At 36.7% G+C, this 27,158-nt stretch overlaps 1 protein-coding gene across 2 annotated transcripts; it reads left to right on the forward strand.

The window, feature by feature from the left end:
* Positions 1-7,892: 7,892 nt before the first annotated feature.
* LOC117702283 (circadian clock protein PASD1-like) lies at positions 7,893-25,300 on the forward strand. Of its 2 annotated transcripts, XM_076706419.1 has the most exons (13): positions 7,911-7,939; positions 11,587-11,640; positions 12,308-12,480; positions 12,850-12,935; positions 14,872-14,961; positions 16,341-16,440; positions 17,440-17,589; positions 18,642-18,772; positions 20,336-20,409; positions 20,813-20,906; positions 21,631-21,811; positions 22,173-22,612; positions 23,608-23,841. In XM_076706419.1, the coding sequence occupies exons 4-13, from the start codon at positions 12,852-12,854 to the stop codon at positions 23,764-23,766; spliced, it is 1,503 nt and encodes a 500-aa protein (XP_076562534.1). In that variant the 5' UTR covers positions 7,911-7,939; positions 11,587-11,640; positions 12,308-12,480; positions 12,850-12,851; the 3' UTR covers positions 23,767-23,841. The 2 variants fall into 2 exon arrangements, with proteins under 2 accessions (XP_034349406.1, XP_076562534.1); XM_034493515.2 differs by lacking the exons at positions 22,173-22,612; positions 23,608-23,841 and adding an exon at positions 24,651-25,300 and having other exon boundaries at positions 7,893-7,939; positions 21,631-21,687.
* Positions 25,301-27,158: the final 1,858 nt, after the last annotated feature.

A 27,158-nucleotide genomic window follows, 5' to 3' on the forward strand; every position in this document is an offset into this window, starting at 1 on the left:
AAATTGGAAAATCTGCATGAAATGGACAATTTTCTAGATAGATACCAGGTACCAAAGTTAAATGAGGAGCAGATAAAAGATCTAAACAGTCATATAACCCCTAAAGAAATAGAAGCAGTCATGAAAAATCTCCCCACCAAAAAGTCCGGAGCCAGATGGTTTTAGTGCAGAATTCTATAAGACCTTCCAAGAAGACCTAATACCAATCCTCTTCAAAGTATTAAACAGAATAGAAACAGAAGTAACAATACCCAATTTGTTCTATAAAGCTACAATTATGCTCATACCTAAACCGAATCCAAGAACATATCAAAGAAATCATCCATCATGATCCAGTAGGCTTTATCCCAGGAATGCAGGGATGGTTCAATATTTGGAAATCCATCAATGTAATCTACTACATAAATAAACTCAAAGACAAAAACCACATGATCATCTCTCACTAGATGCTGAGAAAGCATTTGACAAAATTCAACATCCCTTCATGTTAAAAGTCTTGGAAAGATTAGTAATTCAAGGTCCATACCTAAACATAGTAAAAGCAATATACAGCAAGCCAGTAGCCAACATCAAACTAAATGGAGCAAAACTTGAAGCAATCCCACTAAGATCAGGGACTAGACAAGGCTGTCCACTCTCACCCTACCTATTCAATATAGTACTAGAAATCCTTGCTAGAGCGAATAGACAACAAAAGGAAGTCAAAGGGATACAAATAGGAAAGGAAGAAACCAGAATTTCACTATTTGCAGATGATAAGATAGTATACTTTAGTGACCATAAAACTTCCATCAGAGAACTCCTAAACCTGATAAACAACTTCAGTAAAGTGGCTGGATATAAAATCAACTCAAATAAATCATTAGCCATCCTATCCTCAAAAGATAAACAGGCTGAGAAAGAAATTAGGGAAATGACACCCTTCACAATACTTACAAATAATATAAAATATCTTGGAGTAGCAGTATATGTAGAGGAGAAAGGCCTTTTGGGGCATAAGTGGGAGAGGAGTTTCTTGGTCCCATAGACAACGAACACAGATGGGAGGAATGTGAGTGTGTGGAGAGGGTAGTAGGGGGTAGGTGCAGGCACTGCCTCATAGAAGCATGAGGAGGGTGTATGGGATAGGAGGTTTCTGGGTCATGGGAGGAAATGGCGTCAGGGGATAAAATCTGAAAGGTAAATATAATACACATTTTTTAAAAAAGAGATAAAAAAAGGAGAAAAAAAGAAAAAAGAAAAATAGGATATTTAATACCACAAAGGGAATAATTTAAAAATTTAAGAGGCAGTTGTTAATGGAATCAGCATCATAGAAACTATAAAATCACACCCTCATAGAAGCACAAGGAGGGGGGCTGTAATAAGGGGTTCCTAGGTGGTGGGGGGGAATGGGATAAGGGGATAAAATTTGAAATGTAAATATTACAACCAATTTTAAAAAGGGAAAAAAGTAGCTAGAACCAACATCTTTAAAAAAATATCAACCCTCTAGGAAAAAATTTTTTTCTTGATACTAAAACTTGTTCTGAGAATTGTACATTGCAGAATACACAGCCTTAGCAAATCTACTCATCAAGCATACTGAGCAAACCTGCCCAAACCTCGGACGTCCTGGAATTCCATCTGGATGCAGTGAAGACACAGCAACAGAGGCTTATCAATTTACTCTTCCCCCCACCCCTCTTCTAATATTTCAATACCCATAATCAGCTTCAAGAATTTAAAGAAGAGTCACAACCCTTATTCCCTGGGCTTGGAGACTAAGGTGGTTAATATTGGTCTGTCTTTCTAGGGAAAAGTAGTGTTTTTTTTTGGAACAGGGAAGATTAGCTAGGACTTATTGCATAACCATAACCTATTGGTAGAAATCTGTATAATTAATATCAGGATGAAGTTATAATTTCTTAAATGGTACAAAATTTACTTTGATTTCAAATTTAAGGGTTTCATTGGTATGAGCTTCTTTTTGATATAAAAGTGAGATGAATATTGATACTCTCATTGGCATTGTGCCTGTATGACACATTTAGGAATACAAGGCCTAGACCCAGTCTTTCTTTAACATTTTTAACTGATTTGGGACTGTAAGCCTAAGAGTTAAGGGAATATAGCAAATTCATGGCTTTGGGTTTATTGTTAGGGTGTTTTCCATATTGTATTTAGAAATAGCTGTGAGGAGTTAACAGACAACAGTCCAGGTTACCTTACATGGATATTTCATTTTCAGAAGTTCAAAGAATTAATGTTACAAATATTTATATATTAATGTTCATTTTTATTAGAGACCTGTCTGCTCCTGACAGCTTCCTGTCATGGATTCTAAGAAGAAATTGAGCATCCTTGGAGTTACTCCAGTGGTGGTGAGACAGCCACTAGGCAAGAATTGCCTCTTTCCATCTACAGACAAATTACTGTCCAGAAAATGACACACTTGCAGAATAGTCGACTGATTATATCTGCCTAGACAGAGTAATCAGCCCTTAATAATTCGGCATGACTAATGTCTGTCAGATGATTCTGGGCCAGAAGGCTGAAGATTTGATGCTCCAATGTTCGGTAGTATATGGGCTTTCCATGTGTTCAGGGGTCTGTATAAATTGGCTATGTTTTAGAAACTATGCTTAGTGCTTCCCATAATTTCAGTTAACTCAGTCATTCTGTATTTCTAAAGGGGTTAAGACCTATAGACTCTTAGCCAATCCTGGCTATTTACTTTGAGAGAACAGATCTGAGTGGATGATTTTCAGCTGACATTCATCCTAAAACCAAGAAAAAAAGCCAGGTTCAAAACTAAGTGCTTTATTTAGGACAGATGACAGTGGTCCTTGTTAGTCACCAAAATGATGGCCTGGGTATTAGGACTATCTTGTACCTCAACGGTACAATTAGGAATAACTATGCTTTCATTGCATTTTGAGAGAAAAGTATTATTTTAACAGGAATGGTGAAGCTAGGTGATGAGAGAGAAAGAGGGGGTCATGGAGGCAGATGTTCACATGTCCCCACCAGTCATACATAGTTGATATATCTAGGTTGGGTATTGGGTTACACTTCTGATTGAGCATTACCAAACTTATAAAGGCTTTGATTAACATGTAAAAACTGTGTAAAAGCAAAAAGGAAAAGAGGGCATGGCATAGTGGTTTTCTAGGTAGAGAAATGGGAAAAGGGGATGTCATCTGAAATGTAAATAAAATATAAAATAAATAAATAAAATGAAATACATGAAAATAGACTAAAAAGGTTGAAATCTTTAAAGAGGAAACAAACAAATTTCTTAAAGTTATACAGGAAAATATAATTTAACTGGCAATGGAATAAATCAAGACCTGCAAGACCTGAAAGTGAAAATAGGAGCAATAAACTAAACACAAAGGGAGGGAATCATAGAGATAGAAACCTGGGGAAGAGAGCAGGAACAACAACAAATAAAAGCATCACCAACACAATACAAGAGATGGAAGAGAGAATCTCAGGCATAGAAGATACAATGGAAGAAATTGCTAATCAGTCAAAGTAAATGTTCAATCTATAAAATTCCTGACACAAAACAGCAAGGAAATCGGTGATATGATGAAAAGACCTAAGATAAGAATGACAGGAATAGAAGAATGTGAAGAGTCCCAGCTCTAAGGCCCAGAAAATATTCTCAACAGAATCCTAAAAGAAATCTTTCCCAGCCTAAAGAAAGCAATGCCTATAAGCATACAAGAATCGTAAAGAACAACAATTATACGGAACCAGTAAAGAAAATCCTCCTTCCAGATAATAATCAGAGCACAAAATCTACAGTGCAAAGAAAGAATATTAAAAGCAGCAAGGAAAATGGGGCAGGTAACATACAAAGGCAGATCTATCAGAATTACAAACTCCACTTCTCAACAGAGACTGTATAATCTAGAAGGGCCTAGACAGATAACCCTCACCCCCAAAATCAGTCAAAATAGATGATGAAAACAAGATATTTCAAGACAAATCCAAATTCAAACAATATTTATCGACAAATCCATCCAAACAGTTAATACTAGAGGGTAACCTCTAAACCAAGGAGGATAACTACATCCAAGAAAACACAAGAAATAAGTAATTCCATACCCACAAAACCAAGGGAAGTACACAGTACACACACACACACACACACACACACACACACACACACTAACACTCCCAACATTAAAATAACAGGAAATAAACACTGGTCATTGATATCTTTCAACATCTGTAGACTAACTTCCCCAATGAAGAGATACAGGATAATAATATGTATGTGAAAACTGGATCCATCATTCTACTGTGTACAAGAAACACACCTTAGCAATAAAGATATACATTACGTCAGAGTAAAGGGCTTTAAAAAGTATACCAAGCAAACATACCCGAAACACAAGTTGGAATAATTATTCTAATATCTAATAAAATAGACTTTCAATAAAAATTAATCAAAAGAGACAGGGAAGGATACTTCATACACAACATAGGAAAAAAAAAGTCTAACAAGATGATGTCTCAATTCTGAATATCTATGTCCCAAACATAGGGAAACCAACACTTGTAAAAGAAATATTGCTAAAGCTTAAGGTTGCACATCAAACCACACACATTAATAGTGGGAGACTTAAATACCCCACTGTCACCAATTGACAGCCCATCCAGACAAAAACTAAACAAATAATGAAACTAACAGATATTATAAATGAAATGGACCTAACAGACATCTATAGAATATTTCACCCAAACACAAAAGAATATACCTTCTTCTCGGGACCTTCTCCAAACTTGACCATATGGACAGACACAGAGCAAGCCCCAACAGTTACAAGAGAATTGAAATAATGCCTTGTATCTTATCAGACAACCATGGATTAAAGCTGGACATGAGCAACAGCAGAAACAGTGGAAAGCTTACACTTATGGAAATTGAAGAACTCTCTATTCCATGGTCTCTGAGTCAGGGCAAAATATTAAAAGGACTTTCTAGAATTCAATGAAAATGAAGGCACAACATACCCCAAAATATGGGACAAAATGAAAGCAGTGCTGAGGGGAAAGTTCATAGCACTAAGTGCTCCCATAAAGAATTTACAAAGTTCTCATACTAGCAATTTAAAAGTATACCTGAAAGCTCTAGAAAAAAGAAGCAAGCACACCAAAATGAGCAGAGATCAGGAAATAACTAAAACCAGGGCTGAAATCAATCAGTTAGAAAAAAAGAAAACAGTACAAACAAAACTACCACAGAACTAGGAGCTGGTTCTCTGGAAAATCAAGAACATAGACAAACAATTAGTGAAACTAACCAAAAGACACAGAGTCAGTATCCAAATAAACAAAATTGGAAATGAAAAGGCAGACATAACAGACAATGAAGAAATTCAAAGAATCATTCGGTCCTACTTCAAAAGTCTGTACTCAACAAAATTGGAAAATCTTACCAAAATGGATGACTTTCTAGACAGATACCACTGACCAAAGTTGAATCAAGATCAGGCCAACTATTTATACAGTCCTATAGCCTTTAAAGAAATGGAGTCATTAAAAATTTACCAATCAAAAAAATAAGCCCACAGCCAGAAATTTCAGTGCAGTATTCTACCAGACTTTTGAAGAAGAGCGACTGCCAGTACTCCTCAAACTATTCCACAAAATAGAAACAGAAGCAACACAGCCAAACCCATTCTATGAAGCCATAGTCACCCTGATACTTAAACCACACAAAGACTCAACAAAGAAACAGAACTTCAGACCAATTTCTCATATGAACATTGGTGCAAAAATACTCAATAAAACACTCACAGACTGAATCCTAGAATGCATCAAAAACATCATCCATCATGATCAAGTAGGCTTCATCCCAGCAATTCAGAGATGATTCAATAAAATAGAAAGCCATCAATATAAGCCACCATATAAACAAACTGTAAAAAAATCCACATAGTAATCTCATTAGATGCTGAAAAATCTTTGACAAAATCCAACACCAATTCATGTTAAACATATTAGAAAGATTAGGGATACAAGGCACACATCTGAACATAATCAAAGCAGTATACACAGCAACCCAATAGCCAAAGCCAATCTAAATGGACAGAAACTTAAAGCAATTCTAGTAAAATCACGGACAAGACAAGGCTGTCTACTCTCTCCCAATCTATTCAATATAGAACTTGAATTCTAGCCAGAACAATAAGACAACTAGAAGAGATCAAGAGGATACAATTTGGATAAGAAGTCAAAGTATTGCTGTTCACAAATGATATGATAGGATACACAAATGACCCCCAAAATTCTACCAGAGAACTACAGGTGACAAACACCAACACTGTGGGTAGACACACAATTTGTTCAATGAAATTAGTAGCCTTCCTTTACATAAATGATAATCTGGCCAAGAAAGAAATCAGGTAAATAATACCCTTCATAATAGCCACAAATAATATAAAATATCTTGGTAAAACTCTAACCAAGCAAGTAAAAGACCTGTATTACAAGAACTCCAAGTCCCTGAAAAAAGAAATTGAAGAAAACATAAAAAGACAGAAGGATCTTTCCTGCTCATGGATAGGTACAATTAACATAGTGAAAATGGCCATCTTACCAAATGAAATCTACAGATTCAATGTAATCCCCATAAAATTCCAACAATTTTTTATAGACCTTGAAAGAACAATTCTCAACCTCATATGGAAGAAATAATAAACTTAGGATAACCAAAACAATCCTGAACCAAAAAAGAACTGGGGAAATCGCCATCCCTGACCTCAAGCTGTACTACAGAACAACAGTAATAAAAAAAATGCATAGTATTGATGCATAAGCAGACATGTTGATTGATGGAATTGAATTGAAGACCCAGAAATAAACCCACTCACCAATGGACACTTGAATTTTGACAAAGAATCCAAAACCATACAATGAAAAAATAGAAAGCATCTTTAACAACTAGTGTTGGTTGAACTCGGTGCGTAGAATAAAAATAGATTTATATTTATCACCCTAAACAAAACTCAAGTCCAAGTTCATGGAGGACCTTAACTAACACCAGATACACTAAATATCATAGAAGAGAACGTAGGAAATACCCTTGAACTCCTTGCCACAGTGGAAAATTTCCTGATCAGATCTTCTCTCCTTCCTGTGATGATTTATTCCTGTGTTACCATCATAGCTTAGATTATAAATAGAAGGCAAGAAAATTTCCCTTGAGGGGGATGGAGAAATGGATCTCTTGTTAGGAACAATTGTTGCTTCAGTATATGACCTAGGTTTCATTCCCAGAACCTATTTAATGGCTTACAACTGTTTGTAATTCAAATTGCAGGAGATCCAAAATATTTTTCTGACCTCTTTAGGTTTCATACATGCACATGGTACACACACATATATATTTGGGCCAAACATTTACATAAAATAGAAGTAATAATATATACAGATATAGATATATTTACAAGCATTCTTAAGAGAAATCTTTTATTGGGACTGGTGATACAAACCAGGAAACAAAAGGCAGCAACTGGTGAATGTCTTCTTACAGACACCTTGAGCCCAACTGCCGTGCCTTTTAGAACCAGTCACAGTCATTGAGGCTTATATTTTAGGCCAATCACAGCCTTGCCACTAACCACTAATCACATTCACTAAGGATTATGTTTAGACAAATCACAATGTTGACTCTTAAGACCAATCATAGTCAATTTAACTTGGTATTTGAGACCAATCACAGCCAATTTAACTTTGTATTTTAGACCAATCACAGCCTGGCTCTTAACAGCCACTACAACCATTTAAATTTGTGTTCTGACCAATCACAGCCTTGCCTTCTAGTACCAATCATAGTCAGTGAGTCTTATATTCTCAACCAATTTCATAAGCAGTGTATGTTCTATAGTTGCCAGGATACAGTAAACATAAGAATACTTGACTTCAAGTGAGTGGAGAGGTAAGGTTGACTATGTTGGAGCTCTGTTGTAAGGGCAAAATCCTTAGTTATTTCTTGTTTAATCTTGTCCCAATCATTGAAATAGGGATGGTAAACTCACCAACAGTAAACTGTGAATGTGATAATTTCATATTTCAGTTGTATCAGTTAATAGTTAATATAAAGCTGTGTAGTTAACTGTCTGAGGTATTCAAGCTTAATTGTCTAACTTGGTTTTTATGAAATAGCTTTCCTTTTCTTGAAGAATACTATTTATACCACAGTTCACAATCTCAGGTATCCTCAATTGACAAAAAACCCCAGACTGGCTGTATTTTTAAATACTGACCAGTTTTGTCATGAGGGAAATACAGTACAACAACTACATAACAGATGGTGAATAATAAGTGATAAGTTATAGGCCATTGATTTAAAAAGATGATATGTTATAAATAATTTGATAAATTATAGATTATAGAATATGAAGGATTAGATGACAGATAATAAATTGAAGAATTAGAGCTATCAGAGAAGAGGAAAAATGAACATTAGCTAATATATTATAGAGGAGAGATATGGGATGAAGGAAAAGAGTTTTGATGATAGACACAGAATTGGTAAAGGGTAGAAGAGAGAGAAAGGATGATGTATGTAGAAGATCTAGAGGATAGATGCTAAATAGATGGAGATAGAGACACCGTAGGCAAAATAGAGATGGGACACAGACACAGGTTAAAGATAGAGAATAGAGAGATAGAAGATAGACATAGGATAACTAGAAGATAGATGATAGATAGATAGAAGACAGACAAAATAGCTACACTCTAGCTTCTAGAGGATACATGATAGATAAATAGCAGATAGACAAAGGATAGGTAAAGGTAAGAGGATAATTATATGAAAGAGAGACACAGGGGAACTAGACATAAGGATAGATGAAAGATAATAAAAGGTGTCCAGAGGATAAATGATACATGGAGTGTAAACAGACACAGGACAGCTAGAGGATAGATGATAAATAGAACAAAGACACAGGATAGCTAGAGGATAAATGAACTAAAAATGGAAAAAAGGCACAGGATAGCTAGAGGATTGATGATAGATGGAAGTCATATACAGGAGACTATTGGATTGCAGATAGATAGATAGATAGATAGATAGATAGATAGATAGATAGATAGATAGACATAGAGCTAGATATATGAGAGATAGAGCAATGAGAGATAGATAGATATTAAATAGTTAGATAAACATAGATACAGGGTAGCTAGTAGATATATGTTCCATGGATCTTATAGAGATACAAGATACCTGGAGAATAGATATGAGATGTATGGCTAGAAGCCAAACAAAGTACAACCAGAGGATAGATGATACTTAGATTATAGGGATACAGTGTAGCTAGAGGATATGTCCTATATAAATAGTATAGAGATACAGGATAGAAAGAGGATAGATGATGGATAGATAGATAGAATATTGAAACAGGACAGCTAGACAATAGATAGATAGATAGATAGATAGATAGATAGATAGATAGATATATCACAGAGATTCAGGGATGCTAGATGATAAATGATGCATTGATGGTAAAGTGACACAGGCTAGCTAGCTAGATGACAGTTAGATAGTAGATAAGGATGGAATACCTAGAGGAGAGATGATAAAGAGATGTGAGTCCAATACAGGAAAGTGAGAAGATTGATGATAGATAGGTAGGTACATAAGTTGGTAGGTAGATAGAAAGATATAGATATATTATAGATAGATTGAAAGATAGGCAGGATTCAGGGTAACTAGAAGATAAATGATTCATGAATGGAATGTGTACACAGGATAGCTAGATGACAGATAGATAGATAGATAGATAGATAGATAGATAGATAGATAGATAGATAGATATTACAGAGATTCAGGACACTTAGACAATAAAAGATGCATCAGTGGTAAAAAGATGCAGACTAGCTAGAGGATAGATAACAGATGGTAGAGGAACAGGATAGCTAGAGGATAGGTGATAGAGAGATGTAAGACAGATGCAGAAGAGTGATTGAAAGAAGATTGATGACAGGTAGGTAAATAAGTTGTTAGGTAGACAAAAAGATAGATAATAGACAGATAGATATAGATAAGTAGAATGCACGGGAACTAGAAGATAAATGATTCATGATGGCATAATTACACAGGTTATCTACGAGACAGATGATGGATAGATGGACAGATAGATAGATAGATAAATAGATATGCAGTCTAGCTAGCAGATACATGAACCATGGATGGCATAGTGTCACAGTGTAGCTGGAGGATAGAAATTGGATATAAGGATGGAATCCAGTCATAGAATAGGCAGAGTATAGTTGATGGTATACAGAGAGTCAGAGTAACTAGAGGATAGGTGATATATTAATGGTATAGACATACAGGGTAGGGAGAAGATAGATGATGTATAGATAGATGGAATACAGGCACAGGATAGGTAGATGATAGATGATACATAGCTGGAAGATACACACAGGAAATTTTGAAGATTGATGATAGATAGGTAGATAGATAGGAGATAAGCAGTACAGCAAGAAGATAGATGACACATGGATAAAATATAGACCTAAGGTTGCTAGAGGATAGTTGATAGATTTATGGATAGAAGATAGCTAGAAGATAAAGAGTAGAGAGATCACAGAGATTCAGGTTAACTAGATGATAAGCAATACATTGATAAATTAGAGATACAGGATAGATAGAGGATAGAATATAGATAGATGGAAGACAGGCAAAATATATCCAGAGAGGAGATGATAGAAGACATACATAGGAAAGCTAGATAATTAATGATAGATAAATAGATAGATAGATAGATAGATAGATAGATAGATAGATAGATAGATAGATAGATATTTACGTAGGTAGATAGATAGATAGATAGATAGATAGATAGATAACAGATATTTCTGTTAGTCAAAAATATCTATGTATTGTGTAGAGATTCAGAATAGGTACAGGATAGCTGACAGGTAGTATAATAAAGACAAGATAGCTATAGAATAGATGGTAGGTTCAGCACAATGAGAAGACAAAGGATAGATACTAGACAGATAGGAGATCTACCGCGTGGATAGACACAGGATAGCTAGAATGTAGATAATTTGAAAGATAGACACAGCATAGTTAGGATTGCTAGGGAATAGATGATAGTTGGGTAGAAGGCATATAGCAGATTGTTCAGAGGATAGGCCATAGACATATTGATGATAGACACAGGTGTGTAGAAAGATAGATGACTGATTGGTGGAAGATAATAGAGATAATGTAGAGACAGGAGAACTATTAGATAATTGACAGATGAAAGTTAAACACATGATAGGTAGAGGGAATATGATACAGAGAGACACAGGCTATCTAGAATATAGATGATTCATAGATGGAATAAGGGCACATGATAGCTAGGGGATAAATAATCCATAAATGAAAGATAGACTCAGAACAGCTGCAGTGTAGGAGATCCTTTGATGGGAGATAGACTCAAGATAACTACCGGACACATGTAAACATAGACATAGGATGCTTATCAGGCATATAGTTTGATAGACATAAGAAGGCTACAGCAGGTAGATGCTATAAATTGTAGAAAACTTTTTACTTAGTAAAATAATGGTCTTATTTGGTTTTAGAATCCAGCTTTACCTGACTGAAAAATGGAGAGGAATACACAAAAAAACGAGGAGGTAGGAATTTGTAATACAGTTGGCAAAGCTTTCTGTTCTGACCTCTGTTGATATTTCAGATGTAGACAAACTTTCTCAGGGAAGCTGAGGGTAGATTGGTCTCTTTCGTGGGTTTTCTATTCTTCCAGTTTTATTGGAAGACCTAGTCAGAATTACTGTTAAAGCAGGTGAGAACAGAAGGAAAGCTAAATCTTGCCATTTCATTCAAACTAATTCAGGTTTAATTTAAGTGATTGCTAAACAACAATGCCAGACATTGTATTAGGCTGTACTTGGAAGACATGGAAATGGATTGGTTTTTACTTTTAACAGCCTCACAGTCAAAGGGTGGATACATTGACTTTCATTTCATTGTTTTAATAGAAATAGATCTTATTTGTTTGCTTGTTCATTTATCATTTATTTTGGAAACTAGCTTATAATATTTAGCCCAAGACTTGCATCAAATCCACAATCCTTCTGCCATCTCACCTGAGTACTGGGATTAAGGCCATTTTCTGACATATCCTGCCAAAGTAGTTATTGTGTATAATGAAGACCTTGGATGTTATATGAATGAAAAAGATCTGTCTTTCTCCCGTCTTAGTCCTGCTGTTGGGGCACCATATCAATAATTAGCCTCAGCTTTACCATACATAAAACTCATGTTTACTTCTCTGTAAATTAGTGGTGCCTCTAATCCATGCCAGAGGATAACCCATGAAGATATTCACAATTTGCTGAAGAGAATTCAGAAACTGATGAAGAGAATTCAGAAATTTATGAACAGACTTGGATATGGATCATCTAGAACGAGACCCTGAGAAGGGCCTGCTATTGTCTCTCTGTCTTCTCAAAGAGGTTTGACTTAGGTCCATTTCCCTGATTCTATGCACTCTTTGTGGCTAAACTTTTCAAAACATTTTCTAGGCTGTGCCCACTCCCTCACAATGCATTTCTTCTTCAACCCTCTTCAAAATGCCTATAGCTGCTAGCACTCTATTTCACGAGTTCTACACATACCCTGTTCTCATCACTTTCACAGAGCCCACATTGAGATGGAAGGACAGAATCAACCCACCAAAGTTGTCTTTGAATCTCTACACATGAGTAATGGAACACATAAGCACCACTTACCAAACTAACAAAGTATTTCTCTAAATTATAAGCTGAGAATTCTAATATCAATAGTTATCTTAATTTAACACCTGTCATTTCTTTTATACAAAGGAATGTTCAATGTTCAAACAAGTTATGAACAAAACACAGTTCCTGTTTTTAATACCTATGAAGAATACCATAAGACGGTTCTTCAGGTAAGGGTCTTTTAATTTGTTGTTTACATTTACATGTCGATCACATAAAATGCAAGATGCACTACATCACATTTCAAAGCACAGCTGGAAAAGAACAAGTTTTCAAACAATGATGAAACAAATATTATAACAATACACACTCTTAGATGGAAACCTAAGCCACGTGAAGGCATCTTTTATCCTATCACACACATTTTTTTAAAAAAAAAAAACAATGTAGGTAAGTATCATATATTGAAATTTGTGTTGTGAAGAGGCTTCCGAATATCTCATTTGAAATCTGTCAATACTTTTATGAAACCAAATGCATATTTAAACTATTCTAGAAGCTGACGATAAACTGCAGATATGGTTGTAGGCAAAAGTGCAGGCTGTGTGCTGTGAAACTGTGAGAGTCACTAGTCTACAGCCTTTTAGCTTCTGTCTGGTATTAGGAACTTCCCTGGAAAACCTTTTCTTAGACAAGTTTATTTTATGGCACAAATATGTCGTATGTATGATCACTGCTGTTTTTAAGCACAAAAATGGGAAAACTAATAATTTTAGGGCCTGTGGAAACAGGGACACATTGATTTGATAGTTTGACTCATGAAAAAAATTGAAGTTTTTGTTTTTCAATTGAGCTGGGGGTTGTTAGCTCAGTAACAGCACTTGTCTAGCATGTGGGTAATCCTTAATTCAATACTCAGCAAAAGTAGCATAAAATTTTTGATTAACACATTGATTCTAGGAGGTGGTCAGTTGCTATTTATATGCTACAAATATCTTCTCTTGCATGAACCTTTGGGTGAGGATAAACTCAAACCCGTTCCAAACCACAGCAGGTAATAAGAGAATATTTGAAACTAATGGTTCGTTTAATTAATGATTATGGTATGGAGATATGAATGATCACCTATGAGTACTGGCTCCTCTAGCAGATGATGTGGGTTTAATTCTCAGCACTCACACTGCGGCTCACAATGGTCTGTAGTTCCAGCTCCAAAGGATCTAATGCCTTCTTCTGGCCTGTATGGGTACCAGGTACATACATGTTACACAGACACATATGCAGGGAAAAACACTCATACACACAAAATAAAAATATTTTAAAATGTTTGTGCTCATTATGATACAATTTACTTTATCGGAGCTTTATCACCAGCATTGCTCGTTTCAAAGGACTGATTGACATTTTTTGTTTACAATGAGGTACTGTTACTTGCAACTCTCTATTTGTATGAATTCTATGAGCTTGTTTCTTAAAATAATCCTTTTATTGCAGAAAAGGGTAAGGAAGTACTGTTTTGAAATAAATATTGGAGTTGTTGATGATCACACAAGCGGTGTCTGGATCGCAATTGTAAATTTAAATGAATGCAGACATTGGATTAGCAGTAATTCCTAGAAGAGCCCCGCTTTATTTGTCCTCTTCTTAGAGGTGATACTGAGGCAGGCACACATGTATCCACATCTCTTTGCTCTGGACAACATTTTGGTATTTCACATGCTCTAAATGTCACCTTCTGGGAAACCTGACTTCACACCATTATACATTAGAAAAGTGACGACACTAACTATATGTTTAAGTCGAACACTAGGCTAAGTGTAAATGAATGTGTCTTTAAAAACTTTTAGCATTCAAGTACTAAACATGTTTAAAGTGTGACCATCTACACTAAGAGATGAATATATCTAGTGTGTGATTTTGGGTACACTGAAATATGTTTGTCCAAGTGGCACATCATTGATAAATATCTCATGCTTAAGATGAAGTAGATTCTGTGTAGGAGGCAGAATAATAGAATTTTAATTAAGGATGTGCCTACTTTATGGATATGTAAGAAATGCAATACATTTTCTGTGTTCTATTATAATAATTTATACACTTAGAAATAAAGCTATTATTTTATTATTGTTCCACTATTTAATTATGTTATTATTCTGTCTTTATTAGTCATTTGAAAATATTTCAATTGTACTGAACATAAAAGGAAAAGTTGTTTTTGTATCCCAGAATGTGACACCTCTTCTTGGCTATCGTCCAGTAAGTTCTTGCAGCTTTTGGGGAAATGGGACATTCTGGATTGTTGTTCATAAGTTATTTCTTTTTATCCTCATATAAGTCATTGGTGTTCAGCTATGACCCTGTGACATCATCTTCTCTGCTAGTTTCAGTGTTTAGTCAATAAAAACAAGCTGGGATTCCGGCAAACGTTCTTACTCTTCCCTCACCCTATCCACTTCTCTCATGTGTGTCTAAGATGAAATGTCTGTCAGAAAAATAAAACATGCTTCTTGTTAAGAGTCACAGAAAATGGCACTGAGCAGGGTTAATGCCTGACTTCTTTTGTAATGACTGATTGCTTGTATTTTCATTCTTGATTTAAAGAAAGGCCTTGTCGATATCAGGTGAGCATACACCTACTGAGCTAGTCTCCAGCCCTATGATTCTTTTTATAATGATACCACCTCTCTTCGACCAATGGAAGAATAGGTAACACCTCTTGGTACTTTATATTTCACATCAAGTTTGTTGAATTTTTAGTTTTTAACTTTTTGTCAAACTCCTTTAAAAAATTAATACACAAAATAACTGGGTTTCACTATGGCTTTCTTTCTCTTTTTTTTTCATTCATTCTTCTTTTTTTTTCTTGACAAGGTAAGGTAGTATTCTATAGTTCACCCCGCTCCAAAAATCCTTATGTAGCCTGAGGATGGTCTTGGACTCAGGGCATTCCATTTTATAAATGGACCAATGAATATTTTCTTATTGAAAAAATAAGTGTCCCTTTATGGTATAGGGGAAGTGTTGAACTTTTTCCATCAAAAAAAACAAGGACAAATTAAAATGTAGAGAGGGCTTGGGACTTGAAAGTATGAGGAAGGTGCAAAAAAGAAAGGATTCACAATGAAGAGTGAGAAAGAGCAGAGTCAGTGGAAAGGCTTTCTGGCAGAGTTGAATAGTCACTGGTTGTGTGGCACGGTTGTGTGGCATGCTTCTGTGGCACAGTTGTGTGGCACAGTTGTGTGGCATGGTTGTGTGGCACAGTTGTGTGGGGTTTTTCCATCCAGATTTACTTGCTTTGTTCAAGACTGGAGACAACATTATTGGTGAGGAGCTGAGAATTTTTTCGAGGCTCATAGCAAAGAGGGAAACAAGACAGGGTGAGGATTACAGCATCTGTGGTCTCTGAGATGGGTAGGGAAGGATCCAACTGCTTGAGGGAGATAATGCACAGGAAAACTGTGGACAGAATGGATTGTAATGTGGAGTAATTGCTAGAGGGTAATGCAAACTGCCTGAAGCACTGCACCTATAGCTATAAATGGCATGGGCAGCACTAAACACCTATGGCAAGGATACAGGGCAGACTAATGGTATTAGTATTGAAAGCAAAATCTGTTCTTTCTCCTGCTCCCTAGGAAGATATTATTGGGACGAGTCTATTAAATCTTGTTCATGATGAACAAAAGGATGACATATCTGAGAAGATCATTCTTAATCTTCCCTTGACAAATATAGGTATGTATACATGGTTTTGTTTTCTTTTTTAATTTAATTTTTGAATTGTGTGTGAAAAGTAATACTTAGCTGAACAAATCCTTGCTCTCATACACCTTAGTAGTCTTTGAAAAAAAAAATCAGTGTAGTTGCTGATAATATATTTATTTAAGTTAATAGCCTATAATTTCAAATACTACATTTCTCACACTTAAAAATTATTTCCTCTGGAGAAGTATGGAGGAGCTCAATGGGCCCTTACTCTCAGATGAGGAGCCCTCCCACTCGGTGGAAGAGCTCAAGAGAGCTGATGGATGCTGAGGGAGGAAGAGTGGGTTACCTCTAATGATGTAGCCCCTAGCAGTAATTCTTAACCTTCCTAATGCTGAGACCCTTTAATACAGTCTCTCATGCTGCAGTAACCCCCCACCATAAATTTATTTTCATTGCTACCTCATAACTGTACTTTTGCTACTGTTATGAATGGTAATGTAAATATCTAATATGTACATGGTCTTAGGTGACTCCTATGAAAGAGTTGTTCTACCCCCAAAGGACTGATTGCTCTAGTGGAAGGATATGGGTAGTACACATTGAAATTGTGTATTTTGGGGGACACAAATTAGGAAGGACAGAGTGGAGATGTGGAACTGCATCTGAGCTAAGTTGGAGGGAATGGGACATGAAGATGATCAAAATATATCACATGCATGTATGAAATTCTACAAGAGCCAATAAAATTATTTAATTGAGAAATTATCCCACCCTGTCTTATTCTTTACAATAAAACATAATTACAGCAGCCTTTCTCTAATTTAAGTAGTGCTATATAAATTCTAGTGTATTGTGTTCCAGCTAGTGCCCTATTTTATGGATATAAGAATGATATCTCTTCTGAGTACCAGCATTTATGGAAAGAAAATTCTGTTCTTTAAAATATTGTCTTGACAAATGAAGACTATTATTGTCTGAAATAATCCATCAGACTACATATCTTTACTTGTATCTTGCTCTCTTTAGTGGGAAGCCTAATCGAATTTTGCTGTTATATAAGAAAAGGAAACGTAGGTCAGAGTGGCCAGGACACATATTGTTACAGGACCATGTACCAAGGGAAATATATATATGAGTATGTGAAATTCATCTTGTACCTACAGGATTCTTATGATGGTAAGCAACCCAAATGATGATACTTACATGATGTTCATGAGTGCTGTATTCCCTGATTGCTAGCACACTTATTCTTGTATTACTGTCATTTGTAAAATAACTGATACCGCTACACTCACAACTTCTGGCTACATTAGATATTTAAAAATACTGAAATTTATAAGGTGGGGTCATATAGAAACATGGATGATTATATTGGTAGAGGATGTGGATGTCTCCGCTGACAAAACAAAATAATTTTACAAACCTAATTCAAAAAAAGTTTAATGCACTGAATAGCTTAAAGGGAGCTCCATGAATGCCTTGAATAAGTTACAGATGGATTTGTAGTTTGTAAACCATACCACAAATTAGATTCACTGGAGTCTAGAATTCTAACATCATATCAAGGGCCAATATATAGAACAAAAACACTAAAGTTCTATACACTGACCTGGGGAAAGAAGTCATTGCACCTAAATTTTGCAATAGATATTTATTTATGTCAGGTGTGCTATGGGACCTAGTTTTTTGAGGGTTAAGGAAGTACAACCTGAAAAATCAAGATACAAAATTAAAATTGACCCATAAAATATCTGAGTTAATCAGAGGTAAGGTATAATAGTTTGTGCTTCATGTACTCAAATGCGTGTTAAAATATTTCTCCTATTTCTTTCTTGAAAGTTAAAGGTGAAATATCATTAAAAATCACTTGGACAGATGCATGAACACACACACACACACACACACACACACACACACACACACACACACACACACAATTTCTTTTAGAGACTAAATCAAGAATCCATAGGTCAAAAGAAAAAGATTGACATCAGCACAAAAATCACACCTTTGATTTTCAGTATGCATGCCTCATACATTAGCGGTGACCATGTGGGGAATCTGGGGATCTTAGCTGGAAGGGAAGGAAGATAAAGAGAAGCCCATGGCTCAGAATCTTGAAAAATGCCAGTGAGGTGACAAACAGCATTGTGATGTGGAAGTTGTCTGCCTGCTTGCTTAGCCAGGATAGCTTCTGGTTTAATTGCCATTATGTCTGTCACCCTTAGAGTCATTTGTATTTTTCGGAAACTATGGTCCTAATAGTAGAAAGATTTGGTCTTCTTCTCCAAGGCTGTTATGGGAGGAAAAGTACTATGTTGTGGGAAACATTACTGTTCTACATACGCCGGATGAGTCAGTGAGTATGCTGTATATATCTCTCCTATTGATGGGCACATCATTTTCACTTTCAGCTAGTAGACATCAGTGTACATACATTTAGTATTCAGCAAGGAAAGAACAACTTGTATATTAGTTTTATAAAGTGAATTTTCATGTCCTCCCTCCCTCACAACCTTAAGTACTTGATTGTAAAGGCTTTTTACAGGTCAAAGGAAAAGCTAGTTATTAAAATGCATGTGTTAGGCTGAAAATCATTTAGTTTGTATTTTCAATGACATGAAATACTTTTCATGTCCTAGATACTGTGGTAACTACCAGGGAATCACATACAGGCAGCCAACAGACAAGGCACAGATAAAAGGTGTCAAGAGAAAGTGAGCTGGTGATTTGTGTTTTGAAAAGGGTACCCCCAAGGCTAACAAAGGCAGTCTATACAGAGAGTGCACAGACCTCAATTTGGAGAATTTGAAGGAATAAAATTGGTTGTGTGACTCAAATAAGGGAAAGAGTGAAGGGGATGGTGGAGACAGGAGAGTGATAGATTGTGCAGAACTTTGCTCACTGTAGTAATACATACAGAATTTATGCTAAGCAGACTATGATCTGGACTGAAATCCCTAGGCTGCTTTGTATGTGGAACATTAAGTATAAAGAAACAAGAATGGAGATAACCAGATGTGAATGGCAGGAATCTGGATTGATTTTAGTCATGGGGATGGAAACTGCAGGATTTGGAATGAATGAATACAGGGATAAGTAGAAAATTGTAGACTGGGTAGTGTTAGCAGCCTAGATAAAGTGCTCTGTTTGGCTGTGGACCATGTTTCTATTGTGATGCCATAGTAGATCACTCCTAGATTCAATTTTAGAACAAACCACTTTTCCATATTGAAGAGAGTGAGGAAAGCTGTATAGAGGAGAAGACTGAAGGAAGTTGTCTGATTTGATTGACTCATTCACTCTTCCTTCATACTAACCCTCTGGGATCTGAGTTTCATCTTCTGCCACAAGAATGTAGACTTCTAAGATACAGGATGACTCAGCCCCAAGATCTGTTTCCTCTTCTGAGAAAGAGAAAACAAATTTTGCTTGTCCCACCCATATTCCACTAGTCTCCATCATGGCACCAGAAAGTCTATTTGTGATTTCCTCCATTTTTTCTCTCCTTGCCTCTAGGATATTGTTTCTATACCAGTCGATGTTTTGGAACAAAAATTAAAGAGAACAGAGATAGCAGTCAGAGGAGTCTTTATAGTGTGCTGGTGTAAAATAGCAAGCAGTGAACTTGAATCAAAGTGAAATTCCTAGATCTACTAGTGTTGGACTAAACCACTGTATGTGCATAATTTGTTTATATACCTGTAAACCTAGCATCTTTTTCACACCGACGTGACACTTGGATTAGTTATAACTTGAATATATAATGCATGTTAGAAATGTCAAGTTTTTCTAGTACATAGGTTCATTTAATGCCACTTAGGGGGTTAGAAGAAGGTGTAACTCTTCTCTGTACAAAGCTGTAGATTTGATTCTCAGAGATGCTAAAATGGTGACAACTGATGGTGCTAATTTTTTGCAGGCACAACCAGTTAACATTCAAACAAATGGTGTAGTTGATGATTCCGTTGATGACAGTACTGTACAACACCATAGGTAAGAGGTATCATGGCTGTAAATAATGCAGAGCTGAAGCAGGTTTTTTCTTTTGCTAAATAAAGCCAAAATAAGAAAGATTAAGAATTTTAAAATGATCAATTAGCTGTTCTGAACATACCATATCATTTAATATAATTTATTGTCTTCCAACAGAATAAACACGTATAAATGTTTTTTTATTTTTAAACATGCTCAAATTATGTTTAAAACTACAGAAATTTCCTTGCCTTTCTGTCTATTTTTCTCTCACCTATCTACCTGCCTACCTACCTACCTACCTAAATCTACTTTCTTTCCTAAATCTACTTCCAGTACTATGAAAGTTTTCCAGCAGTGAGGATGCTTCCTGACCAATACACAAAAGACATATTAATAATGATTTCCTTATGGCTTTATTAAGGTTTCAAAAACGCCACCACCGTAGGAACGAAATGCAAGCAGATGCTCAGGCTGAAGTTGTGAATGTGGAGGAGTGTCCTGAAGCAGTCACAGAAGTATGTACATTGGCAATCACCCAGAGAACCATTGGGGTCTTTATTCTTGTTATTTTATTATTTAGTTAATGTGTGTTATCAATATAGAAAGACTTTCATTTCAATAAGTGTCTTATGAGCATGACAGATTCTGTTATTGTTCCTTACTGTGAGTAACTGCCATGCTTAGAATAGTCCTTGTGCTTATCCTGACCCTAAGTTGAGCATGTACAAATGGTTTAAAATAACATTTGACTAAACCATAAGCAGGCTTAGGGAAAACTGACATCGTTTGATTCTTTTATTCTCCTAACTTGCTCTATAGCCTTAACCCTAGAAATTCTAGTGTCCTACAATTCATTTTTTTTCTTACAGGCAAAATACTCTTACTGATATTTTCAATTTAATCTGCCTAAAACATTATCTCATACTTGGCATTTATTTTGTTTGAAGTCTACCTTACATGTTAGGAAATCTGGGAAAACCCATCAGTGGCCACTTACTCTTTGAGGCTTAGTACCTCAACAATATTTTAAAGGATGTGTAGTTGTGTGTGTGTCTGTGTGTGTGTGTGTGTGTGTGTGTGTGTGTGTGTGTGTGTGTGAAGATTTTGTGTCATCCTTCAATTACTGAAGTATATTGTGAGGTATGTCTAAGGTTTGTGACAGGTCTGCCTGTTTTTCCTAGTATGCCTGTCTTATTCTATCTTGTAAGTGAAATGTGTTATCTTCTGTTGGAAATTCAGGTTGAGATTGTAGAAGTTCAAGCAGCCACTCAGCGATTGCCATTTGAATTAGTTCAGGTAAGGACACCCCCTCCCTCAAGCATAACCCCAGACTTAAGTGCAGCCACAAGCATAAGCGCTGGCATGAGGACAAGCACAAGTTCTTCATCTACAGATATTTCACCAACAACACCAGTATCATGTAGGCACAATTAGCTATTTGGATGTGGTCTAAAGCAATGGGATGACCTTCAAGGTCATAGCAAGGTTTAAAATAAAGACAGTGCTCAGTTTATAATGGTGTGAAATCACAGATGTCAAGTCTAACTTTGCCGGTTTTCTGTAAACTTTCGGAGATGATGATTTCAGAGAAATAAAGGTAAATATCTCTTCACAGATTCAGTCAAGCCTTAGTCTTGTACATTCTAGAAATCCCAATTAGAAATGTGCAGATTCTCCTTCTTCCAATAGGAAGAATTCAAAAGAATTATTATTCACTTGCTTTTTCCTTTTTTGGCACATTTTACTATTTTTCACAATCTCCTCTGTGCTTTCTTCCTTAGCCCCTACAAATGGACAGGGGTATGTGATAGATCCAAAATATATGCTAGAGCCCCAAGACAGAGAATTTGAAGTAGGTCCAGAGTTCCTCCTAAATGACAGCCAAGATGAACAGGCCTCTCCAGAACAAGGAGAATGCACAGAAGAGGATGTGAAGAAACCCTTGGTAGAGGCAAAGATATCCAATCCTAAGGAACATGTAATTGATGAATATTCTGCACGTCATGATGCTTCTTCAGATGATGATTTCTGTATAATAACAGAAGATACTGAAGACAAGAAAGACCCTAAGTTCCAAGAAGTCGTTGTGGGTCAAGTTCAAGGACATCAGAAGGCACCTGAGGCTGCCCCATCTTGTCCAACCACACCATTACAGGCTGTGTGCCCAGAAGCTGTGGTAGAACCCACAGTACGCACATATTTGCAGGTCCATGATACTGAGGTACATCTGAACGTTTTTCAAAATGCATTTTTTGCACCTCTAACATTGTCGAGCTTAAATTCACTTTGCCCAGGTTAACTTTATAGTTTCTAATCTACTAGCTTTTCAAATATACAAGAATGTTTTGTCCTTCAGAGAATAATTGAAGTAAGTTGAGCTGTAATGAAAATACTGGATTTCTACTGGTCCTGATTTTCCTCATGTGTGGGCAAATCTCGAGAGAGGGCAGCTCTTTTGAAGAATTATCCCAACCTTCTCCTCAGCAAACAGCAGCATAAGCTAGTTTCTTTTTTTTTTGTTGGCCTTCATTTCTTCTATCTGTGATTGTGGATATAACCATGTATTTGGATAATGATTTTCTAAAAGGCAGGATTCTTAAATATACAGGATGATCAAGGAAGGAAGTGAGTTTGTATCAGTTATGCAGAATTGTTTGTATCTCATACTGATCCAAAATGCAGATACTCCACCCCCATTTCCCCAGGCAATCTTCATAGAATGAAAACCTAAAAGATGGTTGTTTCAGTTTAGCCCCAACAATGTGACAATGGCAAATTCCTGAGTCTTGGCATCTTTGTTTTTAAAAAGGCCTTCTTGCCTTGCAGAGATTTTTTTTTTTTTTTTGGAGTACCATGAAATTTCATTGAACTATTTAGAAGAAAATTTATGTGAATACATTTATCCTTTTTAAAAAAGTTTTTAAACTAAAAAGTTTTGGGGTTTTTTTTCTTTTTGAATTAGTACTCAATGAAATTCTCAGTGTATATATGATTTATTAATTCTTATAATAATGAGTAATGGGTCTGCAATCTGGTTATGTACAGGAGGTGATAGCACAGGCAGGTCTTAGCAGGGCCCAGTGTAACATCTATATGTCTGGGGTTTCTTCAGTGCTTGGGTAAGCAATCCCTCCCCATGTTCACTGTGTTTCGTACATTAAGGAAAAGCATAGACTAACAGCAGACCTTTGTTACTTTGTGTACTTACAAATGCAGCCAAAAAGAACTTATCAATACCAGTGTCCACTTTTTGGGGAAAGGTTTGCCCAACTCTGTGGCCCACGAGTGATGATGACAGAGGTCTATGATTTTAATATAAGTAGATCCTTCCATGATGAACAACCTGCTTACCCAGATATTGAAGAGGAGGTATAGAAATTCAGTTTACTTTTATAACTGAAAGGACATTTCATTTTCAAAGGAAGTTGGATTGCTTCCTTTACTTGGTTTAGCCTACTCCATACATTGCAATTCAGTGGTCCCAGAAAGTGAAAAGTATCTGTGCAAGGTAGACCTAAATATAGGCTAGATGATATACACATGTTTGTGTGGGTGTTCTGGATTTTTAGAAGTCTGTAACCCAGGGGCATGTCCATGATTACTGTCAAGCATCTGTAGTGACATATCAAGTATCTGCACCTCGATGTCAATCATTGGCAGTGTCACATCAAGAATCTGCACCACCATGTCAAGCATCGGCAACATCATGTCAAGCATCAGTGGTGTCACAACAAGTATTGGCAGCATCATATCACCAATCAGCAATGTCACCCGTAGGTGCTTCTCAATCATCTGGAAACCTTGATTTAAAAATACCTGGCCTGGAATCCTCAGAAAATTTTATGCAGCTATAGAATAATGGCATGGGCCCCATTACAGAACATTATCATTTAGTAAAGGTCCACTCTTGGGTTTACAGGCAAAGAGAGAATCAGTATTAAAAGTTGAGATATTCTATAGCTTTTGTTATTTTGCATTTCAAAGGATTCTGGGCCTCTTCTTCATAAGGGAAACACACTAGAAATAGAGTCTCTACTTGAAATGCAGACTTGAAGTATTATCAAGTTGAGGAAGTTACACATGTAGAACTCATTGGTTTGTAAAACCAGTGTCTACTAGGATCTGTATATTACTGAGCTAGATGGATGGTTCTCAGGTACAATCCTTCTTTCTGTCTTCCTCAGCATAGATTATCTAATGAAAGAACTCTAGCCAAGCATTTAAGTTAACCACTCTCACCCCCTTCTTTGTTTTCTCAGCATGCTTCTTTTGACCACCGAAGAGAGAACATTCCATGCTTTCTGCCCCCTGGACAAGATCACTCTGGTTCCTCTTGGGCTGAAGAGGACACTAATCCTCATCCATGAGGGGAAGATAAGGCTGAAGACAGACCTCCACTGTCTGCATGGGAAAGAGCCATACAAAATGGGAGAGTCCCTTGATGGGAGAGGTTGGGTGGGTTATACTGCTTTGCTTGCAAATTAAGTTTGCAGTTATTCTTAAGCATAGTCACTTTATTGGAAATATTGCTGAAGAAGTTTACTGTTACATCCAACTTGGTGTGTGATAACAAGTGATCCCTGGCCCCTGCTTTTTCAACACCACTTTGTGTATATGTATATCCAGATGTGCTTTTGTTGTGGCATGAGCAGTGTGTCAGGGCCCTACATATTTTTCTTGATGAAATTTAAAATACCATAGAATTGCAACACAGGGGGGAAACCTGTTCTATCATGCAGTTTTCCCAAATTCTGAGGCCTTGTTTATTTTTTTTATTTCTATCTCTTTTCTGTAGCCCCATGCTATTTGATATCCTATGTTAAATGGGTATCCAATTGTGAGCAACTAATATCTGTTCAAAATAGTATACATATTTACTTAATAAACACTATGCTCTACTACAAGTCTTATGTCTGTGTTGTTGACTTTGATATCCTAGGAATATTACTGACTTGATAGACTGTGCTTATGTCCTGATGAAGAGCCCATATTTTAGAGCTAAACATCCCATGCAGTACCTTTTCCTAGTGTATTAGCATTTTTTGCCACACTTACGAAACACTGGCTGCTACTCTTGCATGTGTCTATGAGTATAGACACTGTCCTCCTGAGTGCAGCCTTTCTTTTTGGTTTGTCTTTATGTGTGTGTTGTCTCAGCCTTACTTTTAAAGTAAACAAACCAAGGAAATAAAACCAAGAATAGTCTGGCATGCCTCGGGGCTCATGGTTTATGCCCAAGTGTTAGAAAAGGAATGTTTCTGTGCTCCCTAAATTCACTGGGATCCTTAATCTCCAGTGTGATGGATTTGGAGATGAGTTCTTGGGCAGGTGATTATGGTTCTGAGGATAGGAGTATGGCAGTGGCTTTTGATAGCTCCTCAACCATCCTGGTACCAGAGTGACTTTGGAGTTCCCTTTGTCTTCCCACATATCACTTATAGTTCTTACAACCACAGGTAAAGCTCTGCATCTGGAAAGGTACTTTAGTACTTTGGTCTTCTGCTGCAGAATAGGACATGGGAGATCAGAACACTTTACTCCCAAACACAAGGCTGCAGAATGCAGCAATCAGAGTGAGCAAGTCTAAGGGAGAGGCATGGGAATCCCAGGAGACCAGAGGCCACCTGTGGAGACAACTGCTTTACTTCACTGTTTAGACTGTGGCTGTTCTTGGTGATAACCTCCTCAAGCAGCCCTGGGACATCTGAGCACAGTTGCCCTCACATTGTTAGGTTGTTGGGTAAATGCTGAGACATTAGCAAAATTACAAAAATAATTTTATGGTTGCGGGTCACTACAATATTAAGAAGGTTGAGAATAACTAACCTAGGACATGCCTGTTTGTCTCTTCTCCTGTCATGCATGAAGGAAAAAATAAAGAGTAAATGAATGAGAGATAAAGGCAAAAATGAGTAGATTTTACATTGTCTCATCAGCCCATATTCATCTTAGGCCTGACAACAAGACATTAGGGAAGATTTACTAGCTAGTGGCTCCCTTCATCAGCAAGAACACATTGGAAAGGCTCTTCACATTGAGTTCCAGGATTGCTGTGGGTTAGGTTCAGCCTGTGATACTACATAGCATGGTCTCAGGCTCAAGCCCAAGGTCTAATGGCTTTTTATGTCCAGAATATAAATTAAGATTCATCTTCACAACAAATTCCCATAGCTTGGGGTGTCCAAGAACACACAGTGTGTGCTTTCTGTGCTTATTTTAAAGTTGGAGTCTTGTCAAAGCCCTACACATGGACCAGGAATTCAAGACAAGCACAGATAAAGAAGGTTCCCATTGTTTCTTGATGCTCACAGCTTCTTCTGTTCTTGTCTACCACACCATACCATCATACTACCACACCAACACAGGCTACCACAGCATACCAATACACAGCACATCATAGCACAGCACAATACAGAACACCACACCACACCACACCACACCACATCACACCACACCACACCACATATCAGCCATTGTGTGGGTATCAGAAATGGTTCCAGCTTAGTAAGTATCTCCAGGCACCTTGAAGTTCAAGATGTGTTTAGAGAGGGCAGTAGAGCCAAAGATACTCTGGACACAAGAGTCCCAAGCAAGATAGGAAATGGTCAGACTCATTTCTGGTCATCTTTTGCCCCTGCATGTACAGTATAGGAATTGCAGCTCTTCAGTGGCCTCCCTTGTGACCTTTCAAGTTAATATTTCACATGTGTTCTGTTCTCAGCCTTTTCAGACATTATGTTCTCTTACCACAGTCAGTCTTTTGCCCT

This window comes from Arvicanthis niloticus, unplaced genomic scaffold, assembly GCF_011762505.2.
Source record: "Arvicanthis niloticus isolate mArvNil1 unplaced genomic scaffold, mArvNil1.pat.X pat_scaffold_647_arrow_ctg1, whole genome shotgun sequence".
NCBI classification, from domain to species: Eukaryota; Metazoa; Chordata; class Mammalia; order Rodentia; family Muridae; genus Arvicanthis; species Arvicanthis niloticus.

Excerpts from the sequence above, each read along its gene's own strand:
- LOC117702283 (XM_076706419.1), top strand. The coding sequence starts at position 12,852 with ATGTTCAATGTTCAAACAAGTTATGAACAAAACACAGTTCCTGTTTTT. Across the intron at positions 20,907-21,630 it reads GTCCTGAAGCAGTCACAGAA|GTTGAGATTGTAGAAGTTCA; the intron begins GTATGTACATTG and ends TTGGAAATTCAG. Across the intron at positions 22,613-23,607 it reads TGCAGGTCCATGATACTGAG|CCAAAAAGAACTTATCAATA; the intron begins GTACATCTGAAC and ends TTACAAATGCAG.